Below are 16,794 nucleotides of genomic sequence, written 5' to 3'. Positions count from 1 at the left end.
CCACCAGCGTCTAGATTCCCAGGGGTCCTGTCCTAAATCCTGTCACTGCCATGATGGGCCACCGGAGTCTGTTGGCCAAATACATTCATCTCTTTATCTCAATAGGATTGGAAGAATTGAACATGATAATGTTCAATTCTTCCAAGTGATCCAAGTGATCTTTGTTTATTGAACTCTGGCAGAACTAGGTTTGGGGGGTGGTAGTTATTGACTGCGACAGGCTGTCGGGGGGAAGGGCAAAAAGAAGCAAAAAATGGAGCACATAGAGAGATTGTGCCGGTAATTCCACTAAAAGCTAGATTCCTTCAGGATTGACTTGATATTGATTCCACCAACCCTACTTCAGAATACTGAATCTTTAATAAACTTTCTACGACCGTGGCACAGGGGGTTGGGAATCGCATCTGTAACCGGAAGGTCGCCGGTTCGATCCCTGGGCTCTCTGTCCTGGTCGTTGTGTCCTTGGGCAAGACACTTTACCCTACTTGCCTACTGGTGTTGGCCAGAGGGGCCGATGGCACGATATGGCAGCCTCGCTTCTGTCAGTCTGCCCCAGGGCAGCTGTGGCTACAACTGTAGCTGCCTCCACCAGTGTATGAATGTGAGAGTGAATGAATAGTGATATTTTGGGTGCCTAGAAAAGCGCTATATAAATCCAATCCATTATTATTATTATTACATTTAATTAAGGTTGCCGTACTGCAGCACTGTTTTGTGTATTTTATCTTTGATTTGCAACATCTGTGCAGTTTTATGAACCTTTTAAATGAAAGAAAAATCTACAGTCAGACTATATATGACTATGAAATAGTCGAGGCATTACATCTCCTAATGTTGTTTAGTATTTACTTTACTTACCTCACCATTCAAGAAACAGTAGAGCAGTGCCACCACAAAGCCCTTGAGAGTAGAGAAATAGTATTCAAAAGTATTACTTATGCTTTCATGACACATATTTATTCTTTTTTACCTTTATATGTTGATGTGTATTTTCGGTTCTACCTGGAAGGAACCCACACCGAGCTCTATGAAGATGCGTGCCTCTGTCCCTGTGTTTTCTGGCAGGAAGGCAAACACCATGTAATGCATCCCGAACAGTGGGATGAGCAGCAGCGTGGACTTCGCCAGCCTCCTGCACACACACATGCAAAACACAGACACATTCTACACATGCAGATTCACAATCCCTTGTGACTTTATATTTGTTGTTTATGCATTCACACGCAGCAGCATTTATTCTGTCTCACTTGAAGTGACTGGTATCATTGCCACCAACACCAGGAGACCTAAGCTTCTGGACCAGAATACGGATTACGTTGATGAAGATCATGAAGTTCACCTACATGAAACAAGTGGGAAGCACCAAATTAGTAATCTGTCAGAATATTGTTAACATTTAACTAGAGATGGAACATTTGGCTCTTAGGCTGAAGCTTGTTTCACTCTGTTGAAGCAGACTGGTCCAAAACACTGTGTTGAGGCTTGAATCAAACCTCTGTGACCATATGACAGATAATGCTTGAGGCTTCATACGTCACAGTGGAACACTGGAAGTGAGGTGATGGGTTCAACTCTTTAACATTGTTTCATTTGTTTTAGGGAAATGCAAAATGTTTGGTGTACCTTCCCTGCTTTGTAGTGTTGCAACAGATCTTTTGTGGCATTAAAAGTTGCCAAAAACCTTCAATCATACCTCCAAAACACTGATGTTGAAATACTTATCATCTTACTTCACAGTACAAACCTGTCATAACAATTTAACCCTTGTATGGTGTTTGGGTCTGTGAGACCCGTGTTCAGTTTTTTCAAAAGAAAAATTAAACAATTAATTATTTTTTCACGTGTAAATGTGTTGTGTCTTTCCACTCACTCCACTTGATTATAACTGATTTATTTATAACATTTTATATAAAAGAAAAACGAGAAGCACATTAATTCATAAATGTGATCTAACAAAGGTAAAGGGAAAAAATTAACCATGTTTGCTGTTCATATGTCTTGTAATTGGGATGAAGTAAACATCTGTTGAGTAATTTAACATAAAATTGTTTGATAGTGTTAATTTGGAAAGCCAAAACTCTAGCGGGTCCACCAGACCCATGAACACTGGCTGAGTAACAAAAATACGAACACCACACAAGGGTTAAATGATGTTTTAAGTAGCCTGATAACAGGACGACACATTAAACACTAGATTTGCCAGGTGGGATCATCCTGACTATTTCCATCTAATTTCTTTTTGAATTTTAAAAAAGATCAATTATTGATTGATTATTGGTTTTAACAACTCATACTTACTTTGTTATGTCTAAAAACTTTGATATGTTTATTATGCCTGTAGCCAGCAGAAGTTATCAAGGGGTTAGCCTGTAAAAAAAATACCTGTTTTACCAGCATCTTCATAACTCTGCCTTTTACCTATTGTGCGAGCTACATTATAATCAATCTAGTCCCTTTAAGCCACTTCACAGTGGCATAATTATTGTAATTTCTGCTGCCTTTGAGGACAGATTTCTTTTGAAAAAGACATTTTTAATTCCATTAAGCATTTACTGGATTACATCTTGAGGGACTAGCTCGAATAACACCTTTGAGCGCAAATTCGATCACATCTTGGGGAAGTGCACTGCGGTCGTGAGTTCTCAGAACCTGCTCTTTGAGCAAAAAGAATGACAACATCACGGAACGTAAGTTTGGATAACATCATAGAAAGCTCAAGGCTCTCCAACAGGAGATTGAGAGACCAGTGTTGGACTGTTAGAACAGCTTTGAAATTCATATGAGTTGTTCGCACTAAAGTAAAAAGCACCATCACTTCATGTGGATACCCTCTCTGCGCCAGCTGCAGTTGCAAGGCTGGAGCCGAACAAAAAACACCCTGATAACGACTGTGTTTAGACTGTTCCTTCCCATTCCATGCAAGGCCACCTGGGTTGGCTGAAAGACTGTTTACTTAGCCTGGCAGGGCGAAGGACACTGTCTCAGCTGAACTCTGGACACACACACACATACATATACACTGATATGCACACACTCATCCCCCCTCCCTTTCCAAACGCCTTCGACGCTTATTCCCTTCCGATGCTGATGGTGGATCATGGAGACCAGCGCAAAGGGTGCAGGCCCGGATGTACTGTCTAAGTCGGCTGTCTTTCACCTTTTACCCACCCCTGTTGCTTGTCATGTGTTTCTTTGGCGTATTTAGAGTTTTTTTCATGTGCTATGTGCAGAGGTGTTTTTTTCTGTTCTCAAACTGATCTCCCTGTTGGAGCTCAGTCTGAGGGGAGTTATTTTTTTTTCTGCTTATCTTTCCTCATGTGGTGCATTTTCCATTGTTATACCTCTCTGACCTGTCTTCCCCATGTGATGTTTGTGTAATGTATGTATGGTCAGAAGGGTAAGTCGGCGCTGGCAAAGGTTGGCAGCCTTAACCCAATTTCCTTCGGGGTCAACCTTCAGGATCAATAAAGTTTTATTGAATTTAATTGAATTATACCTGGATAAACAAAGAATATTAAAAAACTGACTTTGCCTAAATTGATTGCAGCTTCTACCCTGTGAGAGGAATGCTCTTTCACCTCAAAATGACTCGATATCATTCATGAGAGGATGTTTGACGGGTTTGATAAGTAATAAATAAGTAATTTACAACAGTTAAATGCAGGAAATCATGTTTTTGTACTACCCATTCAGGCCTGCAGTAGCCTAATTATTAATCTTTTATCTAATTACAACCTCTTATATATATATATATTTAAAAAAAAATCTTGTGAGTCTTTATGTCAAAATGTCTCTGAACAGTAAGTTTTGCTAGTCAACCCAGCATCCTGGAAAAGTGGTGTTGCATTAATTCCTACGGGTTCAAATGACTCCATCGTGGTTCCAGTGTTAAACATTTTATTAGCAACTTGACATTTCAAAATGTTGTAGCACTTTCATGTGTGGTCAATAATTCTTAGAAGGAAGACGCTGCTGAACGACGCAGGAAATCATTCCTGGCCGTCTCCCTGCAGAACTCCTCCATCGAATACACTGTAAACACAGCAATAGTTACACCCTTTTTGCATATGCTCTTTTCTACTCTGTAATATTCTTGTCAATATTCTTGATATCTATTTATAACCACCCCTGTTAATCCTTGATATTTATAATTGAGTGATTTTTATATATTGGTGCTATTTCTTAAATTTGCAAAATCTGTAACATATTGTATTGTTTAAATAGTTTAGTCTGTTACTGTTACTGTCTTGGAGCAACTGTAACCCACACAATTTCCCTATGGATTAATAAAGTATTCTGATTCTTAAGATTTAATTTATCTCTTTTGTTTTGGAACTGGAATCACTGAATTGTGTGAATCATTTGGAAATTTGTGGCTGTTATAATTGCACATGAGCACTAGATGTAGACAGATACTAGTAGTATCTGCCTTTGAGACTTTGAAGCTTTGCCTGTTTTTTCAGTACAATCAGGAAGAAGCCTCAAAGTTTCACAGCGCTTCATCCACCCGTCTCTACATGGATGTATTATTCCTTAGTATTTTCTGTTTTAAGTGTTTAGTTCAAGTTATTCTGTTTTACACTCATATAAATGCCCCTAGATTTAGTTCATTCATGTGTCAGGATTTCCTCATTTAGCTATCATTCTCTCTTCCTGTTTTATTTTGGTAGCTGTACTTGTCTGTAGTGGTTTGCATTTACTGTTACATTCCCTGCTGTCTGGTTGTCTTGATTGTCTGCACCTGTTTTTCCCAGCTGTATCCCCTTTCCCTGATTGTCCTTCTGTGTATACATAGCGCTGTCTTCTTATTGGTCCTTTCTGTCAGTGTCTGTTATTCTCTCCTGCATATTTCTTGCCAGTTCTGGATTTTGTTTATTCTCCCAGTGAATTTGTTGCTTCTCAGCTAAAGTAAAGGCTTGTTTGCCTGTCTTCATATGTCTGCATTTTAGTCAAAAACGTTGAAATTTATGACAAAACATTGGCACTAAACATGGACCCAGAAGATCTCTGGGGAGATATGAGGATCTTTAGGATTTCCTCCCCAGTTTAAAAATCTATGGACCAGCCTCTCTCAGTGGGTTTGTCAGCTAGTAGGAATCATTTCCAGCTGTCCTAAAATGCTGCAGTCTCGAACAGTTTCAAGCATGTGTATCTCCATGACCCAGATGGAAAGACAATTGTAGTCAATTAATCCCATCCGGCCTTATTCACCAGAGTTCAATTCAGTCTCATCCCTTACATACCCTCAACTGCTGCTCCAGACAGCCAGCCCCACTGCAGACACCAAGCTGCCACTCACCAGTCTCAGCTCCAGCTGTTTCCCATTCACACAAGAGCAACCAAATAATGAAACATTTCTGCTGAATATCCCAGATGCACCACCTTTGGACACTGTAGAGCAGGGGTCCCCAATCCCAGTCCACGAGGACCGGTGTCCCTGCAGGTTTTAGATCTAACCCTGGGTCAACACACCTGAATCACATGATTAGTTCATTACCAGGCCTCTGGAGAACTTCAAGACATGTTGAGGAGGTCATTTAGCCATTTAAATCAGCTGTGATGGATCAAGGACACACCTAAAACCTGCAGGGATACCGGCCCTCGTGGACTGGAATTGGGGACCCCTGCTGTAGAGTCTTTCATTGACAACTGTTTGGTTTCTGGATCAAGATTTACTGTTTATCACCAATTATGATGGCCAAAATCCATTTTTGTGAGGAAGTTGACACTTACTGAGTTTAAGGTCATTGGTAAAATTGCAAAATACATGTATGAGTGGTTTGAATTTGACTTTCATGGAGCGATCTAAAAATAGCAATGCTGGAAACGGTAAAAGAGAGACCAAAAAAGCCACTGCACGAGCAGATGCCCTTAAAGAAGTCGAAAAATAATCAAGTAAGATTTTAGTGACTGCGCATGTGCAAGGAGAGGTTTGGAATCTAGACGTGATTCCCTTCAGTGGCAAGTCAAGGGCAAATTATATGAGTAAGAATTGAGAATTTGTACCCCCACTGTAAACACACATATACACACACCAACATATGATGCAATAAACTGAAACAAGTACCACAGTGTAAAGGCACTTTATAACACTGCAGAGAGAAAAAGTTATAATATGAACATATAATATAATAAATTCTAGAGTCAGGAGGGATATGAGAGCTGTAATAATAGTCTTAATGAAACAAACATAACACAATAGCAGGAAAACCAGAGAGATTCTGATTTAGTCATTTCTGTTGACCTTCTGTGCATTGACCAGGTAGAATATGACTCAACTCTCCCTGACTTGTTATTGTCGCTCCTAGTGTGAAGACAAGATAAGTGTCTGCAATAGCAGCCACAGAGTCAAAATGCAGGACTGTGCCAAGATTGAGGACTCTGATAATCCAGCAATGGCTCCCACTTTTACTGTACTCACCAGTAGTGATGCCGTTATTGGAGCTTTTATGATCCACCAGATAAAGGCCACATCTGTGTCATCCCAGCACCTGAGACACACAACAGGCAGAAATGTGTGTTACCACTGGCTTACAAGGCTGTTTATAGTATCTTTGAACAATCAACAATATATATTAAGCTTAAAACCAATAGTAATAAGCTAATACATTTTTAGTACTGTGCAAATATCTTGAGCCACTCCACATTTCTTCATAGTTTGCTTCCAAGGAACCAGATTTTCTTATAATAATGTCATTTGTGAAGGTGGTATTGACTGCAGTCCTGGCCATCTTCAAAATATTTTTTTTTGTTTGTTAAGCCACTTCCTACTAACATGAATCATACAGGTATAAAAATACACATAATTTATGGGAAGAACTAGTGTTGTGTTTACATATAACAGACAACTTTGCAAAAATCAATGTTATATTACAAATGGAGAGACAGACACCCTATTTGCTTTTTTACACTATCCACAGTGTGTCTTTTGTCCCGTTTTAACCTCCTCAACCCAACCTATTGCTGCAGATGGCTCTCCCTCCCTGAGCCTGGTTTTAGCAGAGATTCAATAATGTTAGGAGGGAGTTTTTCCTTCCTACTGTCACAAAGTGTTTGCTTGTGTCATCTGATTGTTGGGTTTTCTCTGTATCGTTGTAGGGTTTTTACCTTGCAATATAAAGTACATTTAGTCAACTGGTGTTGTGACTTGGTGCTATATAAATAAAACTGAATTGAATTAAACCTTAGATAAGCTTCCCCTTTAGATAATTTGTTACTAGCCTGACACAGGATGTGAGAAAAGCATCAGCCCCTTCAGTTGAGCCATCTGCTGTTAACTGAAGATTCACCAGAAATGGTCTCAGTTGAATGTTGGTAGCCATTCTTAAGGAACAGAACCAGGAGAAAAGACAGGTATGCACAATGGCACAAGGACTGCACTGAAACTGTCAATATTAGTGTAGTGATGAATCATCATATTTCCATAAAGAGGAGGTCAGGGGAGTATCTACAGTCATTTGTAAAACATGGTGGACGCTCTAATTTAGGTGACAGAGAATGCAAAAGCAGTCAATTTCCGAAGAAGAACTTTGGAGTGTTCTCAAAGAAGCCCGGAAAACTAATCCTGAAGTCAAAAAAAATTACAAGAACACTTGCCAAAGAGGTTTCAATGCTAAAGAACAAAGTCATAGCAAATATTCACTTTCAAGTTCATTAGAATTGTACAAACTTGTTAATTTTTCCTTGTATACTGTGTTTTCACTTGTATTCAAACATGTTCCAATAACTTTCTCCAACTATTTCCTGCTTTCATTGCAAAAAATAAAGAAATGAGTCATCCTCGAGAGTTTTGTACAGCACTGTGGGTGTGAATTACTGTACAAATGAATATATTATCAAAAAGCCTTTTTTTTGCCACAAAGACTAGATCACAAAATATGTTATTTTTGTTAACATTTTATGTTTAGTCTAAAGTTATTTGAGTGAGTATGTGTTACTATCATTTTTGTTATTTAAATTTTCTCTAATTTGACATTGTCTTGATTTCCTGCAGCCGTTGCTCACCCCCTGTTGTCGTAGAAGTTTCGAGTTAGAATCCAAGCTGTTATGATTACTGTCGGGAGACCTGGGAGGCACAAACAGAGTGACCTGATCATTAGGAAAAGAACTAAAGTGGAGCAAGAGGAAAAACAGGAAATCAAATGAAAGGAAACAGGGACATATGATAGACAGGGATGATGACAAGTGAGGTACCCACCCCAGCCAATAAGTATGTACCACCAGAAGTATTTCTTCTGGAAGACAAATGTGAGAGTGAGCAGTGTCTGCAGGTACATGCCCTCCACCAGGAGCCAGAAGTAGTTAGCCAGGATACTGAACTGGAAGAAGGCCACGGCTGATTTACAGGATGTCTGTGGGACAAAAAAACAAAAAGATTCGTGAACATCAGATTCATCTGAAGGGCTCATTTATCTACAGGGACAGCAACAATAAAAAACATCAATTTATGAGCCACAGTGATGTTCAGAATTATAAAAAACATAAGACTTTAGTGTTACAGGGAAACATCCATTTCCCTTCACATGTGCTTGAAGTCATGGGTTTTGCATTGTATTTATTTATACTCATTATAATTAATGATCAGTCTCATCCTCCTCTTACTAACACTATAATATTTCTGGAATGGTTCAAATATAGTTTATTATAATGGTAGTCAAACAAGACGGTCATATTTCACCTTAAACCTGCACCTCTTTAATAAACAGTAGGTGGCGGTTGCAAAAAGAAGTCAAGATGTATAGAAGATAATGGCCTTTAGCTTCTTCAGTAAACACTTTCCTGGTGGCTTTATGGTGTCAGTCACTAATTTCTGAGTCCTACTAAGTATAACATGTGCCATTAAAAGAGTGAGAGGACTCAAGTAGTAGACCGGTTTAACTTCCTTATTAACAAGCAGATGAATGAGCAACAGGGATTAGACCTCCTGATTGAGGAAGGGGAGCAATGCCAGAGTATTGTATAAATCTGCAGGTTGTTTACAACGAAGAGGAGATAGCAATGGAGCTGCATTCCAGAGCTACCACTTGAATCAAAAAGAAGGATAAATCATCAACTGTCATTAATATATAAACAACAGGACTTTAGCAACAAGTGAGTGACATCATAGCGGGGACCCCCATATGTAGCTGGGATTTCAGTTTCATTAACTAATCACAAAAGACTATTCACCTGAATCTGAATCCACCTGCAGCATCTACATTATGTATTGTCATGTTGCTCATTTTAAGATGGTATATCTGATTGAATTTGAATGGTCACTAAAACACACTGCATGCATAAAATCTTTTGTCAAATCTAAAAGAACCGACTTAAAAAGCATGCTGACTTTGACCTCGAAGTTCTACTTCTACCATCATTTTTGGTGTTGACGAATTCTCCCACAGATTTTAATTCATTCATCGTGTCACTCTCTTGTAAATGCTCTTTTGCTATTCCAAAATGGAAACGGGCTTTTAATGGCTAATTGAAGTTTATAAATTATATTACCAATAAATTGCCTTTGTCTTAAGGGACTTTATTTTATACTTGAGTCTTAAGATGAGGACTTTGGGATATTTATTTTGCTTGTAAATAATATTCAAGCCTGTTACTGTTTAACTAAACGTTATTGGATTTAGATTCCCTTAACTCCAGCAAAACTGGTACACTGTCTATATCTCAGAATAATTTTGATATTCTTGTCTTTTTCTGTTGCTGTGCGCTAAATGTCAGAACTCTGAAACAGCTGGCAGCCAAAATGGTGTTTGGGGAGCATGGCATCTGGGATGAAACACTCAATGCATCACAGAGTTGTTGGCTTTTGAGTGTTGCAGAAATCACACTCCATAAAGCCTATGTGCTTATGTAATCCTTAAAATTTGTTAAATAATCTGGTTATGAAGCTTTGTGAATTCTTTCTTTCTTTTCACTTCCACTGATTGGTGAAAGCCACAGAGGGTTCTTAAAACGATGTCCCTGAAATAAGCGTTCTCGTTGGGTATAGTGAGCCTTGACCTTCTGGTCAGTTGACAGCTGGTGGAGCAAGTTAGCTGTTAGACCAGCAGGAAGGGACTTATCTGAAAACACTGGAGCACTTTTACACCATGTCTTGATAAATCGAACAGATATTTGATACACATCTACCTTCTTGCCTATAAACATCTTAAAAGATTAATTTGTGCAACAGAAACAGTAATACAGTGGGGCAAAAAAGTATTTAGTCAGCCACCGATTGTGCAAGTTCCCCCACTTAAAATGATGACAGAGGTCAGTAATTTGCACCAGAGGTACACTTCAACCGTGAGAGACAGAATGTGAAAAAAAAATCCATGAATTCACATGGTAGGATTTGTAAAGAATTTATTCGTAAATCAGGGTGGAAAATAAGTATTTGGTCAATAACAAAAATACAACTCAATACTTTGTAACATAACCTTTGTTGGCAATAACAGAGGTCAAACGTTTACTATAGGTCTTTACCAGGTTTGCACACACAGTAGCTGGTATTTTGGCCCATTCCTCCATGCAGATCTTCTCGAGAGCAGTGATGTTTTGGGGCTGTCGCCGAGCAACACGGACTTTCAACTCCCGCCACAGATTTTCTATGGGGTTGAGGTCTGGAGACTGGCTAGGCCACTCCAGGACTTTCAAATGCTTCTTACGGAGCCACTCCTTTGTTGCCCGGGCGGTGTGTTTTGGATCATTGTCATGTTGGAAGACCCAGCCTCGTTTCATCTTCAAAGTTCTCACTGATGGAAGGAGGTTTTGGCTCAAAATCTCACGATACATGGCCCCATTCATTCTGTCCTTAACACGGATCAGTCGTCCTGTCCCCTTGGCAGAAAAACAGCCCCATAGCATGATGTTTCCACCCCCATGCTTCACAGTAGGTATGGTGTTCTTGGGATGCAACTCAGTATTCTTCTTCCTCCAAACACAACGAGTTGAGTTTATACCAAAAAGTTCTACTTTGGTTTCATCTGACCACATGACATTCTCCCAATCCTCTGCTGTATCATCCATGTGCTCTCTGGCAAACTTCAGACGGGCCTGGACATGCACTGGCTTCAGCAGCGGAACACGTCTGGCACTGCGGGATTTGATTCCCTGCCGTTGTAGTGTGTTACTGATGGTGACCTTTGTTACTTTGGTCCCAGCTCTCTGCAGGTCATTCACCAGGTCCCCCCGTGTGGTTCTGGGATCTTTGCTCACCGTTCTCATGATCATTTTGACCCCACGGGATGAGATCTTGCGTGGAGCCCCAGATCGAGGCAGATTATCAGTGGTCTTGTATGTCTTCCATTTTCTGATGATTGCTCCCACAGTTGATTTTTTCACACCAAGCTGCTTGCCTATTGTAGATTCACTCTTCCCAGTCTGGTGCAGGTCTACAATACTTTTCCTGGTGTCCTTCGAAAGCTCTTTGGTCTTGGCCATGGCGGAGTTTGGAGTCTGACTATTTGAGGCTGTGGACAGGTGTCTTTTATACAGATGATGAGTTCAAACAGGTGCCATTCATACAGGTAACGAGTGGGGGACAGAAAAGCTTCTTACAGAAGACGTTACAGGTCTGTGAGAGCCAGAGATTTTCCTTGTTTGAGGTGACCAAATACTTATTTTCCACCCTAATTTATGAATAAATTCTTTACAAATCCTACCATGTGAATTCATGGATTTTTTTTTCACATTCTGTCTCTCACAGTTGAAGTGTACCTCTGGTGCAAATTACTGACCTCTGTCATCATTTTAAGTGGGGGAACTTGCACAATCAGTGGCTGACTAAATACTTTTTTGCCCCACTGTATTTCAAACATTACTTGTAGTTTTCGCTACTCTGTCATTGTCACCTTTCGGGTGTTGGACAAAATTTTGGGATACTTGGGTGAGCCCACTTCCTACTTCACACTATGAAAGCTAAAAAGCATGTTATATGCATATAGCATATTAAATTAGACTTGTTAGCAATCTGTTGCCTAATTCCCTGTACGTTTTTGAAGAGTAACCCTCAGTTAGATAGTTCCCACCAGAAGGGATGCCAACTATTCAAGGTGTTTTAGCTCTAGTTTTGCTCTCCATTGCCTGTTTCTGTAATTTTCTTCTATTTTCTTCACTAGTTAGCTGCTAACCTTTTGTACATGATATTTGATACATCTGGACAGTTCGTAATTAATACATAATGTATTACTGATTGATAGATTTCACTGTGAATCCTGTTCTAGAACCATCTTCTTATCCATATCTAGCCTTGCCCACTGTATTTTTCTTTAAACCGTGTTTTTGTTGATGTCATGAGTAGGCTTTTTTTCCCTTCATATTACCTATTCATTGTGCCTCAAAGCCTTTCTACGAGTCATGCTGATGTTCTGGTGCTGGTCCCTCATACCGACACAAGAGGCACACTTACCAGCACTCCAGACAGCCTCATCAGGAGAAAAACACAAAGGGAAACACATTTATGCTCTCACCGGCTCTTTGCTCAGCCATTCCCAGCATTTCAGTCTTGCTCCTTGCTGCTCTTATATTAAGTTATTAACCTCATCAGAGACGATATCAAGAAAACCAAACACAGCTAACCAAACTCATTGCTACAGTTTAAAGAAACCTTGCAGTTGAAACATGGATATTTTATCTCCCTTTTTTCCTGCAACAGATTTACCTAGTAATTGTAAAAAGAATATGGCTGGATAGAAACAATAATCTAACCTGTGCAGTTAGATTAAATTAAAAAACTATTAAATTAGGATTATTAGCAGCATGCAAAGTAAGGAAATTTGCATTTGGTTTATTATTTCTTTATTGTTGCAACGGGTATAAATCTCATACCACTGGAAAGCCTGTTTATTTGGCTGACCTGTGACAAGTGCTGATTGAAGAATGCGATACCATCCCACTGCTTTAGTGTGTCCAGATTGTGGCCAGCATGAAGATGTGGTGCCAGGCTGATTCTGTGTATTGTTCTTCCACATGCTACTGAGACCCCTGTTTGTTTAATACATTGTTAAATTGCCAACATGTCTTGTTTCTTCTGAGAAGGTTTGACATGTAAAGTCTGAAGAAATAATTGACCAAGTTTAGTTACTTTTTCCAAGATTACTTGACAAGTTCTGATTATAGCTTTAAAACATGGATACTTCTTGTGTTGCACATTTTGGAAGTCATTGTAATTGTGGTGCTGGCAAAATAAAGGGCTATTTTGAAAGGACCACTGCCTTTCCCCCCCAACTATATTCTTAAGTAGAAATTGGAGCACTTGTCCAAGAAACCCAGAATTTCCTAGAGTATTTAAAGGTAGAATGGGAGGGAGAGCCTTCAGTTTTCAGGCCCCTCTTCTGTGGAACCAGCTTCCAGGTTGGATTCGGGAGACAGACACAATCTCTGCTTTTAAGATCAGGTTTAAAACTTTCCTTTTTGATTATGCACATAGTTAGGGCTGGATCAGGTGACCCTGAATCCTCCCTTAGTTATGCTGCAATAGTTCTAGGCTGCTGGGGGACTCCTGTGATGCATTGAGTATTTCTTCTTCAGTCACCTTTCTCACTCACTATGTGTTAATAGACCTCTCTGCATTGAATCATACTTACTATTAATCTCTGGCTCTCTTCCACAGCATGTCTGTTATTCTGTCTTCCTTCTCTGACACCAACTGGTCGCAGCAGATAGCTGCCCCTCTTGCTCATAGGGGGTCATATGATTGTTGGGTTTCTCTCTATGTATTGCTGCAGGGTATACCTTATAATATAAAGCACCTTGAGGTGACTGTTGTTGTAATTTGGTGCTATATATATAAAATTGAATTGAATTGAATTGAAGTACCACACTGACAATTAAGTATCATTTAATTATCTGCATCTTGGGTGGATAGAAAAAAATGTTCCAAGCTATATTTTTTATTGAGTTTAATTCATGCTGCAGAAGTACAAAAGGGACCAAGCACTCTAAAAACTGAGGAGTGATATTATGCTCATTAGTTCTTCCTTATTGCAAGAGTGGATCAGAGGGGGACCATAAAGAGCAGTCAGTGAGGTCAGTCCCGAAATAGTGGATGATATGTGTACATATCATATTTTTATTGTTAGTTTGCTATTTACACAGGCACTGTTGCCAAGTAACAAAATAAAAAATATAATAAGTTGTGTAATTTATTATTTTCCACAAGGAGTAACCTTCCCTGTGAAGGCCAGCAAGGTGGTGCGCTTTTATGTGGAGACTGCATATTTCTCCTTGTGCCTCTGTGGATTCTCTCTGGGGACTGCAGTTTTCTCATCTAACTGGTGACTGGTGAATGTAACCCAGAATGGATGTCTGCATACCTGCCTGTTGTACCTCCCTCTCAAACTATGACAGGACAGAGTCATAGTTTGAGAGCACCCTTGTAACCCTTCACTAGATAAGCAAAAGAAACAAAATCTTTTAAAAAGTGAAGTGTAAGCTGTAGTGCATTACTTGTTTTGAGTAATGACCCCAATCCTCAGGTTTTACTTTTAGTTAAGCTATGTTTCAGCTAGTTTATAATTAAAAAAATGTAAACATTTTTTTTTAGTTTTTAAGTTTCTGTATTAGTTTTACTATTTAAAATATTTAAAATAAGTATTTTAAATGGTCAATCTTACAATGTTCTGTATTGATGCTTCAATACAAATGAGACCTTTTGAAAACAGCTGACACACTGACACATAGACACATCCACATATCCCCCCATCTATCTCTGTCGTGGGGGAACTGGAGTCTATGAGCTATATGTTTAATGAGAATGGAATATCTATATCATTAACAACATGCATCAATGCCTCCAAACCCTAAAAACTAAGTCAATCTCCCACTTTAGCTCATTTTGTAACCACATAATATAATTTCAGTGAGGGTTTTTTTCTGTAACCTAGTTTTTAATGTGTTTTTCACTTAAGTAAAATAGTTTTGTCACGCTGAATTTTAGTTTATTTTTAGATAACCATACTATCCTTAATCCTACTGCCAGTTTTCTTAAGTAAATATAGTGCCTTTGATGGGCATGGAAGATGACATACTCACTGTAGACATAAAGCAGTGGTCCATGTTTTCATCAGAAAAAAGGATAGCGTCTTTGATAAAGACAGCACTCGCTCTCAGGATGAATGAGAAGAACAAGTTCATGTGGATGTAGTTCCTGGTGCAGTGAAATTTCCTAAAGAGTAGAAGAAAAAAGAACCTTCAATTAATCTGTTTGGATAAATGTTCATATACTATTTTATTTCAGAGTCATTTAGTCTAAAAGAGTCTAATATTTTTCAATGAGACCTCCAGCATTACCTGAAGACAGTGAAGACAAAAATAGCTGATATAAGAGAGATGAGGGAGGTAGCGTAGCCAGCAGTGTACACCTGTTTGAAGTTGGAGAAATACGTTGTCTGAAAAAAAAGAGAAGTGAGTGGGGGTTAAGGGAAGGGATCTCAAAACTGCACTGTAGGTGGCAGACAGCTGGTGTTGTAAGCCACCGCATTTGTTCAACAAGTTGTTCACAGTGGACATAGATGGCTTATTTCACTCCTCTTTCAAATCATCTGCCTTCTCTGTCCAAAATGTGAACATTGGCGTCCTCGAAAGAGTGACCTTTTCCGTTTTTCATCCTGTTTCTCCCTAATTTGTGCCTTACCTTCTTTCCTACCCATCTTTGCTGACTTGATGAAAGCCCATTTGGGATAACCACGTGTTTTGAGAGCTTTCTTTACATGTATGTGTTCTTTTTATTTCCCTTCTGGCTTAGTGGGAATGCTTTCTGCCCAGTGTTGTAGTGTGCTGATTACTCCATGTCTGTGCTCCAGAGGGTGGTGGGAGTCAAAGAGTAGATACTGGTCTGTGTGTGTGGGCTTGGGGTAAACTTAAATGCTGACTTTTCCATTCTCCCCAGTGTGCACAGCACAGTCCAGAAATGGCAAACTATTATCCTAAACAGACACCAGCAAGTATTAACCTAACGCTCATTCACAACCTTCAAGTGTTCAATAATGTGACGAGATAATGACCCATCTGCTGTTTTATTATGTTTGTCTTTATGAGTTGTTCATTGAATAATGCAGCTACTATATTTGATGCGACCTGAACCAAATTTACTGTAATCCAACCCTGGAGAAATCTGTTTAGAAATAGGTGGAGCAGTTTCATTATTAACACTGATGACCAGAATACCAGCAACTGCATTAATATATTTCACCTCTCCAGTTATCCATGGCTACTTGATTAATTAGGAATCACATTCAAAACATGCTTGTTCTTGCAGTCCTGTGAAGAAAACGTAAAAAGCATGTTTCACAGGATTCCACACAGTTATCACCCAGATTGTTTGCACTGGCCAGCCCCCAAAATAGAGACCGGAAACACTTCACACTCTTACATGATCTAATTTGATTTGGACTGATTTGTCTTTCCTGAACAAGTTAACTTCATTCTGGGAGAGTGAAGCTTTATGTCAGGGGCTGGGTCTGTGACCCAACATTTTCAGTTCGCTCTGTATTTTTGAGTTCTTATGTTAAGTTTGTGATTATAAGTTCTTGTGTTATTCTTATTTAGGGTCTAGTTGAGTTTCAGTTCAGCAATTACTATCATCTGTGTCCTTGGTTTTTGTGTCATGTGTTTTATGTCTGTGTGTTCCATATTGTCAAGCTTGTGTTGTCATGTTTACATCCTTCAATGTTTCCTGATTTATTTTAAAAGTCTTATGTTTCTTTGTTCCATGTGTTTAGTTTTACTCTTCCCCTGTGGTGTCATTATGTTCATTTGAGTCAGCTGTTTCCCCATGTGTTTCCACTTCCACAATCACCTCCTGTGTGTATTTAAGTCCTG

The 16,794-nt window shown here is 39.3% G+C and overlaps 1 protein-coding gene across 2 annotated transcripts in view; it reads right to left on the bottom strand.

Moving 5' to 3' along the window:
• The window catches only part of ghrhrb (growth hormone releasing hormone receptor b), an 81,010-nt gene that overhangs the window by 6,537 nt on the left and 57,679 nt on the right, over nucleotides 1–16,794 (bottom strand). The window contains exons 5-12 of one of the 2 annotated variants that reach the window (XM_086268036.1): nucleotides 15,265–15,362; nucleotides 15,007–15,139; nucleotides 8,198–8,351; nucleotides 8,005–8,065; nucleotides 6,422–6,491; nucleotides 1,248–1,339; nucleotides 1,003–1,132; nucleotides 859–900 (exon numbers count right to left, since the gene is read on the bottom strand). In XM_086268036.1, coding sequence (XP_086124162.1) covers nucleotides 859–900; nucleotides 1,003–1,132; nucleotides 1,248–1,339; nucleotides 6,422–6,491; nucleotides 8,005–8,065; nucleotides 8,198–8,351; nucleotides 15,007–15,139; nucleotides 15,265–15,362 — 780 coding nt within the window. Of the gene's footprint in view, nucleotides 1–858; nucleotides 901–970; nucleotides 1,133–1,247; nucleotides 1,340–6,421; nucleotides 6,492–8,004; nucleotides 8,066–8,197; nucleotides 8,352–15,006; nucleotides 15,140–15,264; nucleotides 15,363–16,794 lie in introns of both variants that reach the window. The other variant, XM_086268037.1, reaches the window with a different exon arrangement.

Source organism: Aulonocara sp. 'chitande type north' Nkhata Bay, linkage group LG17 (assembly GCF_057382095.1).
Source record: "Aulonocara sp. 'chitande type north' Nkhata Bay isolate Kocher_YH1m ecotype deep benthic linkage group LG17, A_spYH_male_GT1.1, whole genome shotgun sequence".
In the NCBI taxonomy this organism is placed as follows: domain Eukaryota; kingdom Metazoa; phylum Chordata; class Actinopteri; order Cichliformes; family Cichlidae; genus Aulonocara; species Aulonocara sp. 'chitande type north' Nkhata Bay.
This window is presented reverse-complemented; position numbering and strand designations above follow the sequence as displayed.